This window comes from Macrobrachium nipponense, chromosome 26 (genome assembly GCF_015104395.2).
Source record: "Macrobrachium nipponense isolate FS-2020 chromosome 26, ASM1510439v2, whole genome shotgun sequence".
NCBI classification, from domain to species: domain Eukaryota; kingdom Metazoa; phylum Arthropoda; class Malacostraca; order Decapoda; family Palaemonidae; genus Macrobrachium; species Macrobrachium nipponense.
The window spans coordinates 26,201,917-26,220,159 of NC_087215.1; the positions used below are offsets into that span (position 1 = coordinate 26,201,917).

At 36.7% G+C, this 18,243-nt stretch overlaps 1 protein-coding gene across 3 annotated transcripts in view; it reads left to right on the forward strand.

Moving 5' to 3' along the window:
- LOC135200080 (poly(A) RNA polymerase gld-2-like) overlaps window positions 1-18,243 on the forward strand; it is a 97,426-nt gene that overhangs the window by 12,136 nt on the left and 67,047 nt on the right. For all 3 annotated transcript variants that reach the window (XM_064228380.1, XM_064228378.1, XM_064228379.1), the window contains 2 exons: window positions 6,674-7,575; window positions 9,732-9,866. In XM_064228380.1, the coding sequence (XP_064084450.1) occupies window positions 6,674-7,575; window positions 9,732-9,866 (1,037 nt within the window). The remainder of the gene's footprint in view (window positions 1-6,673; window positions 7,576-9,731; window positions 9,867-18,243) is intronic.

Sequence of the window (18,243 nt, forward strand, 5' to 3'; positions counted from 1 at the left end):
TCAAAAACTGAAGAACGTCCTGTACTGGTACTTTTGTGAATAGGGAATCTACGTCAAGACTTAAAAGTTTTATGTTGTAAAGTGGTATATGTGCTTCTCTGAATTTGTGACAAAAATCTACCACCTTTTCTGTAAACCTTTCTCATTCATATACCTGAAGAGAGAGACAGCAGTCTCTGAAATATAGTACTTTTCTCTCTATATTTTGGTGTTTTTATGGGCTTCTTTTATGAGAGAGAGAGAGAGATTATATATATATATACGTACAGGGGGTCCTCGAGTTACGACGTTGATCCGTTCTTAAGATGCGTCATAACACGATTTTCAGCGTAAGTCGGAACATTGAAAAATACTACATGATTTAATGTAAATACCTATCAATAACAACGAGAGAACAATTCCTTACCTTTATTAATTTGATTGGCTTGCACACTGGAGAGGAAGCTGCGGTGCTGGAGACACTTGCTGAGCAGAATAACCCCCCTCCTTAATTATCTCAGACAACGCTTTAGGAAATTCACTCGCTGCTTTCTCATCCCCACTAGCAGCTTCACCTTGCACTTTAAGGTTATGGTAATTGGCCCGAGCCTTAAATCGCATAAACCAACCCCTACTAGCCACAAACTCTTCACTTTCACTTCCCTCCCCCTTTTCTTTTTTCAACGCTTCAAACAATCTTTTCGCCTTCTCCTGAATCACCATAAGGCTGACTGGGATACGCCGTTGATTTTGGTCTTCCAACCAAAGCACCAATAACCTTTCCATTTCAATTATTAGACCACTACACTGCTTAGTTATCACTGTCGCTTTCATAGGAGCAGATCCTTTCACATGTTCAACGATGCGCTCTTTATCTTTGATAATGGTAGCAACGGTCGAACGGCTAAGGCCAAGCGAGCGGCCAATGTTTGTTGGCGTTTCTCCCTTCTCAGATCGCTTTATAATGTCCACTTTAATTTCCATGGTGATGGCCTTTCTTTTCTTCGATGCACTACCATCAGAAGAGTCCGCCTTGCGCTTGGGAGCCATAACAAAGAGCAAAAAGTTACAAAAACGATACAACACGAGGGAGAGAGAGGCAGTGTAAACAACCAAAATGGCGTATGGGAGAGGAATGAGCGTAGCGAAGCGACACCGTCCTCTCCCCCACAAAGCGTATTCTTCCGCTGTGCGCCCGGAACTAGTTCGCGTTTGTTTACGTCGCTTACGACGCTAAACCGCGTAAGACGGAACGACGCAAAATATTATTTTTTATATTTTTATGGGGGCGCGTTCGTAACCACGAAACATCGTAAGTCGAGACCGGCGTAACCCGAGGACTTACTGTATATATAAAATTAGTAATTAATTAATTTATTTATTTATTAATGTTATTTATGTAGTAATATTGCTTAAGTGGATGGCTTTTTAACTTGAATTAGAATGATCCCTTTTTTATTATATTCAGTGAGAATTCTTCATTGCTCAGGGTAACGTCATGTTGGGAATTTTAGTGAAGTTTCAGTGTGAGATTGGTGGTTTAGGTGAAGAATAAAAGTCTTGATATTTTATTCTGTTGTGAGTGACAGCTGTCATATATCCTAGTGTAATACGTATACTTACAGATACCACCATTATAATCCAAAAAAGAAGCAAAATTAAGTGAATTAGAAACAGAAGTAATGTTAGTATTAATTTCTTTCTTTCTTCCTCTTAACATACTTCATTATTCATGCAGATCTCATCATCAGTTGGTTATAGGCAACAGGTGTTTATAGCATCATATTCTGCGAATTTGAATATGGAGTACCCTTAAAGATGGCCGAGATTAAGATTTCATGCATGGGGCTCATAGGTAGATGGTGGGTCTTAGTTAATGTGTCAATTTTTTTAGATGTGTATGTAAAATTAATGAATAACATATTTCCACTAGTCTCAGGTTGTCATTTAATCAAGTGTATTTGAGAATTAATCATTTTTGTTATATACTTCAGGGCAGTATATATATACTTACAGATAATAAAATTTCCAGTTTCAGACTAAATTAATGCCTTTCAAACATTGTTTGTTGATATTCAGCAGTCTTCTTTTATAGTGACTTTTAAATGGTGATATTTTCAAGACTTTGATACCAACAAAATTATATTTTGATTGCTTTGGTGTTGTTTGATTATTTCATTGTTGACTCCAGTGCCATGCAGTGCAGAGGGCCTAAATGAGCTTTTGTCACTCATTTCTTTTGTGTTTTGTGTACACAAAAGAACTGAGTGATAAAGCTCTTTTAAGCCCTCTACACTGCATAGCATTGGAGTCAACAATGAAATAAACAAACAACACCCAAGCAATCAAAATATTATTTTGTTGGTATCAAAGTTTTGAAAATATAACCATTTAAAAATCACTATAAAAGAAGACTGGTGAATATCAACAAACAATATTTGAAAGGCATTAATTTAGTCCCAGACTGGAAAAATGTTTATCTGTTTGTATATATACTATGCCCTTGGAGATTGTGTACCATGCCATTTTCTTCTGAGCCATGGGGGTAGGGGATCTGCTACAGGGTCCATGCAGTGGTGGAGGTCTTCCCATTCGGAGGATAATTTGTCCTTTTCCTCGACGAGTGTGGCCTTCTCTTGTTCCTTGGCAGACACTTGTCGTTGCAGCAGGGTCCTCCTGAAGCTCCTCGTGCCTGGTTCTCGCTGGGCAGCAGGGTCATGTAGCCTGAAGAAGGTCTACTTTGGAAGAAGACCCTCTTTTAAACAAATTCGGTTGCATAAAATGGCAGAATTCAGCAAATTAATTTTATTTATCTATTTTATTTTTCTTATTACTCGGTTTTCTGGCTCAGCGATACTTCTTAATAATTGGCCAGTATTCATATTGGGAGAATTGTGAATAATGCTGAATGTGGTATTTTATTTAGAACAGGATTTTGTTCTTCTTTTCAGCATCTTTCTCTCCCAAGCGACGAAGGCATTTGGCGATGTTGTGTTGCCCACGTTGTTTGGGAGAGAAAGATGCTGAAAAGAAGAACAAAATCCTGTTCTAAATTAAATACCATTTTCAGCATTATACAGATTTTTCCCAATATGAATATTGACCTATTATTAAGAACTATCGCTGAGCCATAATAGCGAGTAATAAGAAAAATAGAAAAGATAATATATATGAGATTAATTTATTGAATTCTGCAATTTTATTCAACAGAATTTGTTTAAAAGAGGGTCTTATTCCAAATTTTTGTTATTAATATCATCATCATCATCATTATTATTATCATCATCATCATCATCATTATTATTACTACATTATTATTATTATTATTATTATTATTATTATTATTATTATTATTATTATTATTATTATTGAAAAAAACTGAAGAAATAGGACTGCATTTTGGGGTGTGGGGCTGTTTGTTACAGAAAATAAATGACAGAAAGCAATAGAGGTAGGTGGGTGTGTAGAGAAATGGGGAAAAGAATATAAAACCCCAGAAGACAGTTCCAAATAGCAAGATGTTAATATGGAAAGGTAGCCTCCGCTCATTGGGTATGATAAACCTTTGAATATGTTCCCAAGTAGTTACATAGCTATAGTTTTTATCTGTCGGCAGCTAGAATTTTCAAATTCGTGGTAACACACTATTGTCTTGGCTAGGTGATAGCCCTCCTGCCCACTACCGAGGGAGAGTGGAGCCAACTCAGCACTGAAAATCAGTTGTTTCTGCTGGCTGGCACTGTCAACAGTGTTCAGCAATAGCGAAATTTTTTCGAATTTGTTTACTTTGATGACTTGGAGGTTTTTGTTGAAAACATCCAATATTTTGGTAGCCATTTCAGCAATATTTAGATAAACGAGTTAATTGTTGAAATACTGATCAATTTTTCCATTGAATTAGAGTTTGTTAGTAATTCGGCATGTCTGATACTAGTTCTCAAGGTACTAGGTATTGCTCTCCTAATTTGACTTGTGGGGAATGTGATCAGTGGGATAATAAAGCTTGGAAACTTTAACCAGCCACTTGAATGAGTAAGAGAGGGATAAAAAGAAAAAAGCAGCTTCTAGGGCTAACAGTAAGAAGTATGTAGCTAGTCAGGATATTCCTGCTGGAAATGTCTCAAATTAACCTTCTGATCAACCTTCTCCCTCACTTATTCAACCTAAACCTAACCCTGGTTCCCTTACACCCGATCCCGATGCCAGCCTTAAAGTGTGGGTAGACCAAACATTTTCAGTTATGTTACAGGTGATGGAGAAGTTAGGAGCATCTGTCAAAATAATCATTGGCACAGGAGCTGGGACTTCTGATAAACTTGAGGAAGTCACAGTTAGTCCCCTGTTAGGAATTAGTCTTTGTTCATATGCAGAACAAACCTTCAGTCTTAATGTTTTAGTGTCCTTTTGTTAAGACCTCAGATTTGTTAGCTATGGAAAATACAAATTGATAAAAAATTTGTCATTTTTAAAAGATTCATGGAAAAGATTCATATTCATCTTATTTGTATTTTATAATCATATGGCGCCATCAGCAGCCAGACATCGCCAATTTCGGACCGAATCTGATTCTCTTTTCGTGTCCAATTTCTTTTTGTACTGAATAATCATAGTCAGAATGCATTGAACCTCCAGAATTAGCTTACATTAATAATTACTGAACTCTATACGTAATATAGAGGGTACTGTAGGCTAGGCTACTGTATTTGTATTTATACAATATATCATTGTAGTATACGCTAGGCTAACTCTAGTTTATTCAGTTTCTTTTTGTACTGAATTATTGTAAGCCAATCTACATTGAACCTAGGGAATTAGCTGTAAATCATGATTACTTTACCATATTTGTATAATGTACGTATACTGAGTAGTGTAGGCTTGGTTACCCTATCTATATTCAAGATATGATTTTTCCAACACAATGTGTTTTTTGGAACGTAAACTTATCATAAGTAGGAGAATACCTGTTGAACCGGTTGTAAGGCCGTCGTAACTCCAAGTTATCGTAAAACAAGTACATTGTTAAGTGACGAGTACCTGTAGTTAATTTCACGGCTGCTCTTTCAAGTAAGCAGGTGTTACAATTCAGTGTTAATTAATACAATTTTGTTTAAGTTGAAGTTCACCTTTGCAATGTTGAATAGCTGAAGTTAATTATGTAGTGTTGCTTCAGGTTGTGGTGGAGTGACATGTACTCTTAGCTAATGAATGATTAATTATTATGCATTGAAAGGGGTTGGTTCAAAATTACAGATAGTCCTGAATAGTATTCCATGGTGTATCCACCTTGAGATTAGATAATGTCATATTTTGAAAAGATAAATGTAATAGGAGTTTTTGTTGTATCTCATTCATATTTCAACACCCTTCATATCAGCTGATTTTATTATGAGGTAAATGTCAGTCAGTCATGAAAAGTCAGATCATTTGCCAGAGCTTATAAGAGATTTTCAAGGGGCACGAGATCCAACTGCATCGTCATTGCTTTTCTGTATATTCGAAAGAGAGTACACTAATAATACCTTCTGTTAATTGAGATATGTGAAATGGATTTACCATACACTCATAGTCACGTACTTGATTAATGTTTATTAAGAAACTTTGGAATTTAACTAGACACTGAGGAAATTAAGCTAATATTTTATAAAAGTTAATAATTAATAACAGAGCAGGTGTTTGTGATGAATTGTGACCATCCTTTCTGTGCACGTAATTATATGTTCAAAAGAAACCTACATGCTTAGTAACTTGTAGTTGTAGTTATTAGCTGCTCATATTCAGTAGTATTTCTGTTGTTTATACATTGGTCTGTGAGTGTTTGTGTGGCACACTATTGATGGCACTAAAGGTTCTTTGTAGCATACCTTTAGGTCCAAGCATTATTGTTTTCTGTGGGTTTCATTGGCCTTGTTGAACTACTTTCTTTTGTAAAGATATTATGGATTGATAATCCAAGGTAGAGAAAACGGGCCTCTTCTGTACTCGTAGAAAGTAACTGGTCAGTAACAGCATCTTCTTGAAATTGGATGTTAGATTGTGTTACTTATTTTTAAGCTGAAGGAGTTGCATTTTATCCGTTGGCGAGACAAAATTCTCCATGATCTCTCACAACTTATACAGACCTACATGGTCACACACACTTGAGCACTCAGAGAAAAGATAGAAAAGAAGAAACAGGTAAACTAAACCGGCTTTAAAGAGATAGAGAATAGTAATTACGTCCTCTCTTAAAGGCGGTAAGGAAGTAACTGGGTTGGAAGAGTAACTGATGCCTAAGGCATTGAGGGAGCTCCCAAGTAATCCCTTGCTTGCTGCATCCTTATGGTTGTGTTCAAGGCATTCAGTTGACAAGATGCTGTACTGCACATTATTATAAAACATTTTACATTGTAAAACAACTCAAGATATTTTTGGAGGTGTTTGCAAGTATTCAAGATAGTTGGTCATAAAATTTTTTGTTTTTTTATCATTCTCATTCTCTTATTGCTCTTTTATATTCAGGAGTAATTATTTTAGATGTATAAATACTGTTATTATTTTAGTTTATATCATGTTGCAGAGTTCCATTTAGAGTTGGTTGATTTTTGTATACATTAATTTCTTTCTCAAGCTCCTGAAAGGTTGCACACATGATTGTGTGGTAATTTAGAGCTTAGGATGTACTCCAGGTATGTTTTATCAAATTTTGTCTTTTCAGGTGGCAGCCAAGTGTGGTGTCTCCAACGGTCAGCAGCTCACCGACAGTCTCTTACACCTAACCCTTGACTCAGACCTCTCTAGTTTCATAATTCCTACCAAGTCATCAACAACCTCAACTGCAACACGTAATTCATTAGCCTTGCCCTACACAACTTTCCAGCAAGGACATTCTAACAGAGCCCATCTAGCCGAATATTCTTCCTCTATAAACCAAAGCAACGGCCATAGTACAAATAATAGTCAATTTTACAGTCTAAGTGCAAATAGTTTAAGTGGTGGTAAGTGTTGTGGGAACTCTGGTGTAAGTGGTGTTGGTGTAGCTAAGATCGTTGGTGGTGGTCAAGGAAAGGAAGATCAAGAAAGTGACTATCTGTCTCAGCTTCAAAAGGCAATCCAGCACCTTTGTATCTTTGAACTCAAAGGAGACAGTAACGTTCGCCCGTCGCCCCTTAGTTCTAGCGAAAACGAACTAGGTGGCAAATCCTGGTGTAGTGGAGCATCCTTCAGAATGGTGTTGCCTGCACGTGGCCAGAATACAGGGAACGTTGTCAAGTCACATAACACCACCACACCATCCAAGAACTCGGCAAACAAGAATAAGTCGAGTAATCATAACAACAACAGTAATAACTCCAACAATAACAGTAACAGCAGTAAGAATAAGAACATTAAGAATACTGAACCAGAGGATCAACGTAATAACTGCTGTGTCACCAACAAGAGAGATAAGTCATCACCAAAGAAGTATACCAACTCGGCTACATCATCTGGTAAAGAGGAGGAAGAAGAGTTGAAGGCCCCTGGTCACCCTCCTCCAAGCAAAGCAGTTGATGCAAAGGAGGTCAAGAAACTCTTGGAGGATGCCCTATGGAAGAGCCAGCAACAAAGTAGCAAGGACAGGTAAGGAAAATTAATAAGTAGTTTTTCTAGTACTGCGTTAGTATTTTTATGCAAGTGTACTGTAAATATTCCAGAATTGAGAAAACAGCATAACATACCCTTTAAAGTCCAATTGTCTTCAGAAAGATAAATTTGGCTTAAATGGAAGTGCTGAATATTTGTATTGCAATACTGAAACTTGGTGGATGTGCTCTTATTTTTGAAAAGATATACTTTTCTTTTGTTTGTCCATGTGAACATGTGATCGTCTTTATTTACCAGTCATCAAGTTATATTGTTCATGCCTGAAAGTTTAGATGCATTTACCATAGAATTGAAGGGTTTATCTTTATTGTGAAGAGCCTTTTTTTTCATTATTCTTAAATCAAGTAGCATAAGTAACTTACAAAATAATAAGCTAGTGAGGTGTTGATTTAGAATGGCCTGATTTCAGGAATTGCAGTCCTACAAAAAATAAATTTACATGAAAGGAAACCCCCAGAATTAATAGAAAAACGTATTCTTATTTTAAGTATTGAACAGGTTTTCAATCTTCTATACAAAATTCTAAAAACTGAAGAGCTCAGAAAACCCTTTTGTGTGTGTGTGTGTGTGTGTGAAGTGTAGATCATTCATAAAGTTTGTTGGGCACACTAATACTTGTGCTAAGTCACCCCAAGTCACGTGGGTGTGATGTGACAAGACCTTCTGGGTAAGCCACCAAAATGTGTGTGAATTGTCCCTGTATGGCTGTTGCGCCGACTGTATCCATTCTCAGAAGTAATTTGTATTGCATATATACAGTATTATTATAATGTACTATTATGATAGCTAACACAGTACTGCGGATGTCCACACTGCCATGATTTCTGAGTAAAACATAATTTGTAGATTACAGTAGTTTTGTAAATAAAGCTGGGTTTGAAAAATGCATTTATGGATGCAGTAAATTTTAAGGAAGTAAAGATTTGATTTCATTAGTTTCCGGTACTGCTTTGCCTTTTCCAAAATGTTTTGCAGCCTGGTACGCCTTATTAAGGCCTTTTTGCCATTTTAATTTTACTTATCAAAGTTACCATTGAGAATCGTCAAGTTTTTATTTCAACTATTAATAAACTTTTGATAATTATGGTAACTGATATAGGCATACAGCTGTTTCACGACTTTATGTTAGTACTTGTTTTTGCTAGTGTATTGAATGTATGATGATTTGTATCTATCCTGCTGAATGTTTGATTCTGTGACTATTATTTTGTCATAAGGTAATTTAGTTGAAGTATACATAGAATGTCTTTCAAGTTATTATATAAGAAATTGGCCAGAGAATTCGAACATATATTGATAATATTGAATAAATTTTGATAGAGTAATGTGCTTAGAAAGTAACTATATAATTAGCATTTATGTAAGATGTGCCAATTATTATCACCATTTAGGAAAACTAAAAGGTCTTTATACAGTAGTGTGGCCATTTGATATGATAAAGGTTAGATGCAGAAATATATATTTTTACCATTGTTAGGCCCAGATATGTAATAGTAAGTTCACTTAAGGAAGGCCCTTGTATTGGTAAGCTGATCAGTCCTTGGATTTTCATTAAATTACATTTTGGTACAGTATAGTTACTTTTCACAAAGTACAGTAATACAAGGAAAACGATATATTGAACATAGGGCTAAAGGAAAATATGAATTAATTTTTCACTGCCCCTGAGTTTAAAAGTGTATTTTGCTTAGTGACAGAGACTTATCACTTTTTTATGCCAAGTCTAATGGAATGGGCTAACAGCTGCTCTTATATGTAGGTCAAGACCCTAAGAAAATAAGTCGTCATAGTGAAGAAAAGCTAGTTTGTTGCCTATAAAGGGTACTACTTGGAGCATTCCTTGTACAGTACACCTGTGACAGCATTAAAAGTCCCTATGTCCCCTGCTGCATTGCCTTTTACTTCTGGGCCCTCCCCCTTGTTGTCTTCATACTTTACTGTAGCTGTTCAACTTAATCATCTTAATTTTCACTTTTCATTCAAGAAAAATTCCTTTGGTCCCTGCAGGAACCTGAAAATTTGATATAGAGAGAGTAGTTGAAAATTGGTAATTATGATATGTTCTGACTCGCTATACAAAAATGGGGTCAGTATGAGTCTGAAGTCTTTACAACTATTTATTTCTCTTGTAGCAGTGAAGGTGCAGAGTCAGTGAACAGTGGAGGATGCGACACTGGCTATTCTTCGCGATGTTCTACTCCTCCCAGCCCCCCGAGTCTCCCCCCAGATCAGACCTCCAATTCTGCCGACCCCAAACATGGCACCAAGTAAGTTTGTTAGTATTAGTATTAGGGAAAGGCTGATTTATTAATGATTTTAATTGTATTATGTTTACTTATCAAAATAGGGAAGCAATAAGATAATATGTGTTTTACGATCAGTTGGGTTATTTTGATGTTATATAACTGTTTATCTGGTCCAAAGCAAAATTTTTTTATAGGTTAAGTATATCTTAGTTTAACCAGACCACTGAGCTGATTACAGCTCTCCTAAGGCTGGCCTGAAGGATTAGATATTTTTACGTGGCCAGGAACCAATTGCTTACTTAGCAACGGGACCTACAACTTATTGTGGGATCCAAACTAACACTATACATATTGGGAAATTAATTTCTAATCACCAGAAATAAATTCCTCTGGTTCCACGTTGGCAGACAGAGAATCATACTCGTGACTACCGTATCGGTAGGTGAGCACATTAACCACTCTTCCAACAATGAACCAGGGAAGTGACTTAAGTAATTACATAGCTATAGTTTCCATTCTTACGGGAGCTTAAATTTAAAATTTTATTCAGGGTCATACCAAGCACATATTCAACTGTAGGATTCCTACACACGGCAGACAAACTTCAAAATTTTGCAGTGATGCTGCCATTTGTAGTGCAGGTAACCAGTTACTGACCACATCCGGTAAACAGGTATGACAACGTCACACTTCTCAATTGGATTTCTGCCGGCTCCCAAGTAACGTTGTTAATTCTTCTTCTTCTTCTTCTTCTTCCTGGATATTGGTGACCTACAATTAGTTAAGTTTATTTTGTCTAATTTGCTGCATTTTTTGCTTGAATATGTCAGATTCAAGCGAAGTATATGATCCTCACTCTAGATGCACTAAGTGTAGGGATTAATGTTTAATGATTAGAAACATAAGAGAGTTTTTAGGAGAATGTTGGATTTCTGTATGTAATGAATTCTAAAAGCAAACTAATTGTTGAGAGGGTTAAATTAAGTTTATGAATAAGTGAGAGGCTGATAGTTGAACATATACATTTTGATATAAATCTTTTATTTGTACTGGTTAATGAGGTGAAAAACATTTCTGTAAAATTATTGAATAGTGAAGGATTCATGTGGTCATCCTTGAACTATATCATTTTACATAATTTGTATGCTAAATGTGGGACTGAGCTGATCTTTTTGAAACTAAAAACCAGAGATGAAGTGTGGGCTATGGAGTTGTTGCATCTGTTTTAACTAGAGGTGGGTCGGTTAGCAGGTGATAAGAACACCTGTTAGAAGTTAATCAGCATTACATAACGTGGTACACATGGTGGCATTTCTGAAATGACACCATGAGGAATGGAGTTTTTGGATGAAATATTTTAACATTCAGTTTTCAAAATAAATTCCTTGTGAGGAATAATAATGACGATGGACTTTTACTTTGTTGGTTTTTTATGGTAGTAACATTGTAAAATAATATAGGTTGGCTGATTATTAAGTATCAGATTTGTTAGTTTCCATCGAATTAGTGCATGTGTACTTTACTCATCTGTAATTGATGTTATTTCAGTTTATACCTCTTTTTTGTTTGTTTTACTAATTCTAATTATTCTTCCTTTTGTTATTCATATTTCCAGTGTTGATGGATGATTATCGTAAAATGCATAGTCTGTCAGACTATTATTATGTAGATCCAGTTGTTTCTGCTTCATTTTAGTATGTTTTACTCTCATTGTTTATTTTCCTCTTTGAGAAATGAAAAAGGATACCTGTTTGCAGTAAACTTAGGAAAGGGTAGCCTATTGTAGGAGCATGACTTTTGTAAAATCAGGAAAAATACCACACTTATTTTTATTCCTAAAGCCTTTCTAGCAAGTTTTAGAGTCTTCAGTACTCATAGTGTTTATGTAGCACTTGTCTACTAAGATAGCCCAGACCAGCATTCACAAAATAAACCGAGTTCAAATTAGTTATCCTTTTTGCTAAGTTTGCTTAATATGGAAAATTGACAAATTACGAGTTTGGATGAGCGATGTTTTACTGTAGTTTTGAACAGCTCAATAACAGGGTGGCTCATCTATATACTATCTGGCATACAATTTGAGTAATTGGTCATATTGAAATACAATGGTATTCCAGGCATTGAAAAGTAATTTTGTATAAGTTTTGAATTTTAGCCTAACCTAACCTTTTTTTACACAAATGAATAATCTACCCACCTGTACGCATTCTCCAACTCCCATATACTCCAAAAATCACCTTAGATCAACACCACAACAAGACTTACGACCCAAAAACTCTTATCAGACAGAGAGCTCTCCCCTACCAACCAAACTCTACACTCACGTGTCTCCTACTGCCCTGTGTTATTGTTTACATCCCACCGACGCCGCCTCCATCGCCATCTTGTCTATGACGTCACAGCCTATGACATCACAACATAACTTAAATACATCAACTGACACCTTCCAGAATCAACCATATGCTGCCCATATATAGGACACCCACCATATTTCAACAATTCATAAAATACCAATAACAATTATACAACATATAATCACACTTATCTCTTTCTCCCTCCCCTCCGACTGTTTTCTAACTTAGTCCCCTCGTAATTTCCTTCATCCTCCAACTCTTTACCCTCCATATAATTTCTAATACATTCCCCTAAAACTCCTGCTTTAGTTAATACATCAGCCACTTGCTCCTTTCCTTTTATCCATCTCGCCTCCTTTATTTCCCCCGATTCTATGGTTTCCCTTATTGCTGCAATATCTATTTTTAATCTCTTGGTACTTACACCAGTGCTCGATTTGATGGCTGTCATTAGTGTTTTACTATCAGTGTTAACCAAAGCTTCTAAATTTCTCCCTCCTACTACCTCTTCCCACAAATGCTTGAAATATATTAATCCTTCTATTGCTTCCCCAACACTGAGGGCTTCGGCCTCAATGGTGGATTTTGCCACTCCTGGATTTCCTTGACTTCCACCATATGGGACTTCTCTTCCCATCTGTCAAGGAAATAATATAACCCAGTTGAGTATGGCCATCTTCTATGTTTCCAAATGAAGCGTCTGCATAGGCTTCCCAATAAACCCTTTCTTCTTCCATCTCACTTATTGTAATTTCGCCCATCATGCTCTTGGTTTTTCTCACAATTTTAATAAGCTTCTTCATATCCTGAGTTGTTCCTTCTTTAAATGCTTTCCTTAATTTGCTAACATCATATGATATTTCTGGTATGGTATGCAGTGATACCCAATTCAGCTGCCCCTACCACTGATCTATATTCGGTTAACTCCATTTGTTCTAGCACTCTAATACCCGTATATCTTCTAGCCTCTGGTTCTCTTATAGAATTTATATACTGCCACAGATTAAGGGAAAATTTATTCTCCTTCTGCTCTATTACTACTTGTATATACTTGAACCTTTTACTCTCTTGTTCTCCTACTTGGAATTTCCCTTTCAATTTCACAATCGTTTCCTTTAAGAATCCTTCAGTTCCCCTGTAGCAAAAATCATCTACGTGTGTACACAAAATGCCATTCAATTTATTGTCCTTTTTCCAAAAGAATATATTAGGTTCTAGTCTACTTCTCTCACCTTGAAACTCCTTCACTACTTTCACCACTTTACAATATCATGCTTTTGCTGTGTCCTTGAGCCCATAGACTTTTCTTCAATTTCCATAATCCCCTCCAACCATCTTCCCTAGGTGGCTTTAAATACACTTCTCTTTGTATCTCGTGACCTTGTAAATATGCAGTTTTGACATCCAATGTATAACAATTCCAATTTTTTTGCCTTTATTATGGTTAGACAGAATTTTAAAATTTCTGTATTGCATGTGGGAGCGTCCTTTTCCCACTCTGCCATCTCTTCTTCAAACCCTCTAGCTACCAATCTTGCTTTACATATCCTTTCCCCCCCCTTTTATCTTTTCAGTTACTATCCATCTTGTAGATATAGCTTTTTGTCCAACATCATTTACCTCTTCATATACCTGGTTATCTCTCCAACTTGGAAGTTCTTTTTCTTTAGCTTCCATTATGCTTCTATTTTCAAATCCCAGCAACACCTCCTTTTCATTTTCAATTTTTTCTACCTGACTATAATCCTTCAAGTTAACTCACCCTTTGTCACCTGACTGTGAGTCTTGTACATTGTACGAATCAGCCCAGTCTTCTACTAGTATAGTCCATACTTCTACTTGTTCCTGTATCGTTGTTTATAGCTCTAACTCTATTTCCCTTTTTGAATTTTGGTATCTCTTCCATTAACTCTCCTTCTATTGACCCACTTTCCCCGGTATCTTCCACTGTTTCCTCTACCACCTCTCTTTCTATAGTCTCTTCTGTGTCTGCATTCCTTCTCCCACCTACTATTATCTCCTCTCCTTCTTGCCAATCTACCTTCCCTTCATTTGGGCCATCTGATCTACCTTTCACACCATGGGATTTATCTATTCTAGCAGATATCTTTTCTGTATCTGGTGATCGTCGTTGAATCCTAGTCACATGTATCCTAGCTACTTCTCTTAAAGAATCCCCTGTTTGACTATTATTGTTTTCCCCGATACTCCCACTACCTGAGCAGGTCCTCTTCATTCATTTTCATTTTCCCTCTTATAGAATACCGTATCTCCTACCACTGCTTCTTCAAATTTATGTTCTCTGATGTTTTTGTTTAACGCTATTCTTATTTTATTACATGACTCAATTTATGTAAACACTTCTCTGGCCTTGTGCATTGCATTCAGTGCGTCCCTTACATACCTTCTTCCATCACTTTTTCTCTGCTTGCAGGACTTGAACTTTCTTCTCCCATTAGGTTAGGCAGTGAAGGGTTTTTTCCAAATACTAATTGGTTGTGAGAGAAACCTCCATTATTCATCAAGCAGTTCCTAGCACTCACTACCCAATTAATGCTATGGACCAATCTACTTCCTCCTCCTCCATCATCTTTCTTACACTTCCCTTGATTATGCCTATGGTCTTTTCACATAAACCGTTGCTCCACGGAGAATCTGATGCTGTGGCTAATACTTTAATATTCCATCTTTCTGCCATCCTCCTTACTTTTTCATTTTGGAATTCTCCCCCATTTTCTGACAATATTTTGGAGGGCGCTCCAAATATAGCAAACCAGCACTCAAAAAGTGTCTTTATTATAGTTTCTGGTTTCTTATCTTTTATCCAACAGGCCTGACAATACCTCGTTGCCATATCCACCATTTACCAAGAACTTTCTCTCTTCTATCTCTCTCACATCCATCGCTACAACTTCATTAAACGTTTTACTCCAAGATAAGCCTACAACTGGTTTGGCAGGGTTTCTTTTTGTATCTTTTACAAACCCCACAATTTTCAATCAGTTCCGTTAGTAACTTCCTTATTTCCTTTTTATTTTTCGATTAACCCATTACTCCATTGTGCTTCCTCTCTTAGCTTCCATATTTTATCTCCACTTCCATGACCAAACTGTAAATGTAATTTCCTCATTGTGTTCTTAATTTCCCTCAGATTCTTTCCCTTCCAACCCTCCTGTAATAATTCTTCTACCTTCCTCCTCTTTATAGGTACTCTTAAATGACCCTGTTTGTCTTCTCTTAACTCTACTTTTGTTCCCCCTAATACTTCTATTATGACAATTTTTTTAAAAATTTAGGGTCATACCCATATTGCTCATGGTTTGCTTACCTATCAGCCAGGGTATATCACCCTGCAGAATTTCTGTCTTCAAATAAAACTTTGTTTTTTAGTATCCCCGGTATTTCTATTGTTTCTTTGGACTTATAAGATGTCTCACCAAAATTAAACGCTTTATTAGACTCTGACCTAGTGTCCCCCATTCTCCTCAACTCTTCCTGGCTCAAATCTATGACAATACATGGTAGTCATAATTCCTCGCAAACTGTTGATTTTACACCTTGTGTCCAAAATTTCATCAACCACCTCCCACGACTCTTCCACTATTTTATTAACTTCTCCTACATAAACCTCTTCTTCTGTCCCAGTTTCTGTTTTCAGCTTATTTTCTTCTAGTTTTGTTTCAGTTTTCCCCTATATCTCTGGTTTTCCCTCCCTTCAAGTGCACCTTTCCCCATTGCTCTTTCACACTCGGATGCTGCCTTCTCGTATCTAATCAAATAGGCTGCCATCTTTTCACTAGATTCTCTTCTTATTAGAATCTTTTTATTCTGCTGTAATTCTCCATTACTACCGAGTCTTTTAGATAGGCTTTATCTAGTTTGTCTAGGATTATCCTTGGGCCCTCTGTACCTGTAAGTTTATCGCTATCTAATCCTTCCGCTAGTTCTCGGGCTTTCCCTTTCAAGCTCATTCTCATTTCTATCGCTGGGTATTTTGTATCTTCTCCATACAACAATAGCCAATCCAGGCATCTTTGATGAACCACGCTCTGCTACCAGTTTGAACTTTAGCCTAGCCTAACCTTTTTTTTTTTTACACAAATGAACAATCTACCCACCTGTACGCGTTCTCCAACTCCCGTATACTCCAATAATCACCTTAGATCAACACCACAACAAGACTTACGACCCAAAAACTCCTACCAGACAGAGAGCTCTCCCCTACCAACCAAACGCTACAAGCAACTGGTCTCCTACTGCCCCATGTTATTGTTTACATCCCGCCGACACCATCTTCTCTATGACGTCACAACACAACTTAAATACATCGACATACAACTTCCAGAATCAACCATATGCTGCCCATGTATAGGACACCCACCACATTTCAACAATGCATAAAATGCCAATAACAATTATACAACATATAATCCTAAGTTACTTACCCAGTAATTACATAGCTGCTATAGTTTTCCAATTACAGCAGCCTAAATTCAAATTTCGCTGGGAGCACTTTGATTGCTCAGTGTAGGTATATAGTGCTACCCCCTAACGGAAATGCATATTAGAAACGACTTAGCTAATCATAGTACAGTGGTCCCCTGTATTCGCAGGGGATGTGTACCAGACCCCCCGTGAATAGTTAGAACCTGTGAATAGTTGGAACCCCTATAAAAATGCTTAAAACTTCCTATTTTGTTAGTTAAAACTCAAGAAAACCCACTAAAAATGTTTATACCTGGTTTTTTAATAGTTTTATCATTAAAAGTGCATTTTATGATGAAATAGATAAAAAAAAACGCAGGAAATTGTGGATATTTCTCATAGAAAAATACTGCGAGTAGGTGAATTTTCCACGAAAAATGCGGGGTAATGTTCCCGAGAGAAATCCGCTAATGTGTGAGTCCGCGAATCCGGAGAACACTAATATGGGGGGTCCACTATATTCTGTTTTCTGCCACTCTTGACGAATCATCAAGTTCTTACAGCAGTTGCTGGCAATAGTTTGATCTTTAAAAGTAATTTTTGACCATTCCTTTAGGCTAAAACTTTTGTACTGTATTTATTATTTGCTTACCGGACTTAGGCTACTTGCAAGTTACCAGTTAATAATTGACTTACTGTAACACCATTCATTTAGGCCTAAAACTTTTTGCATTCATGGTTTATTTAATGGACATAGGCTACATCTTGCCATGGCAAATGATTGCCTTACAAGTAATTCTCAAATGTAATGCCATTTTATTAGGACAAAAGCTTTTGCACTCATGATTTGTTTACCGAGCATAGGTTCGCAAGGTGCTGGTAAATAATTACCTTAAAAGTAATTCTCCAATTTTACAGCATCCCTTTAGGCCAAAATATTTGCATTTATGGTTTGCTTACCGGGTTTTGGCTACGTGCAAGTTGCTTGCTTATAATTTAAAAGTAGTTCTTGAATGTTGCATTATTCCATTAGGCCAAACTTTGCTTTTAGGATTTGTTTACTGGCCGTAGGCTATTCGCAAGCCGCCGGTAAATTGATACCTTAAAGTAATTCATGAAGGTTGAGACTTTCTTTTAGGCCAAACATTTGCAATTAGGTCAAAATATTTCGTTTTGTTCAACGAGCCTGGGATACTCATCACTCTCCTTTGCAGAGAACTGAAAAGTGTTGGGTTGAAATGTAGTAAGGAGGGAATGGTATTAGTTTGCCTGCGGTGGACCTCAGGCGAATATGTTCTCGTCAATTGAGTATCGACTACCTCTTTGCTACGGCAATACTTTGGAACATTACAGAGAAGGCTCACATGGTGCTATTTTCCTGGTGTCATACAATCATGAATGTTCCACAGCTTAGCTCCTAGCCTCCAGCTTGCTTGGCGGTGTGGACTGAGCACAGGCCTCTTGAATCCACTAGTGGTCCATGTAATTGGTTACTGGATTCAATTACTTAAATTCCTGAAAATTCTAGTAATGATTTCTTTTTGAGTAACTGGTTATTTGTAAATGGTAATTTTTTTCAAAAATCACTGATTGGAGAATAACAGTACATTGTTCTACAA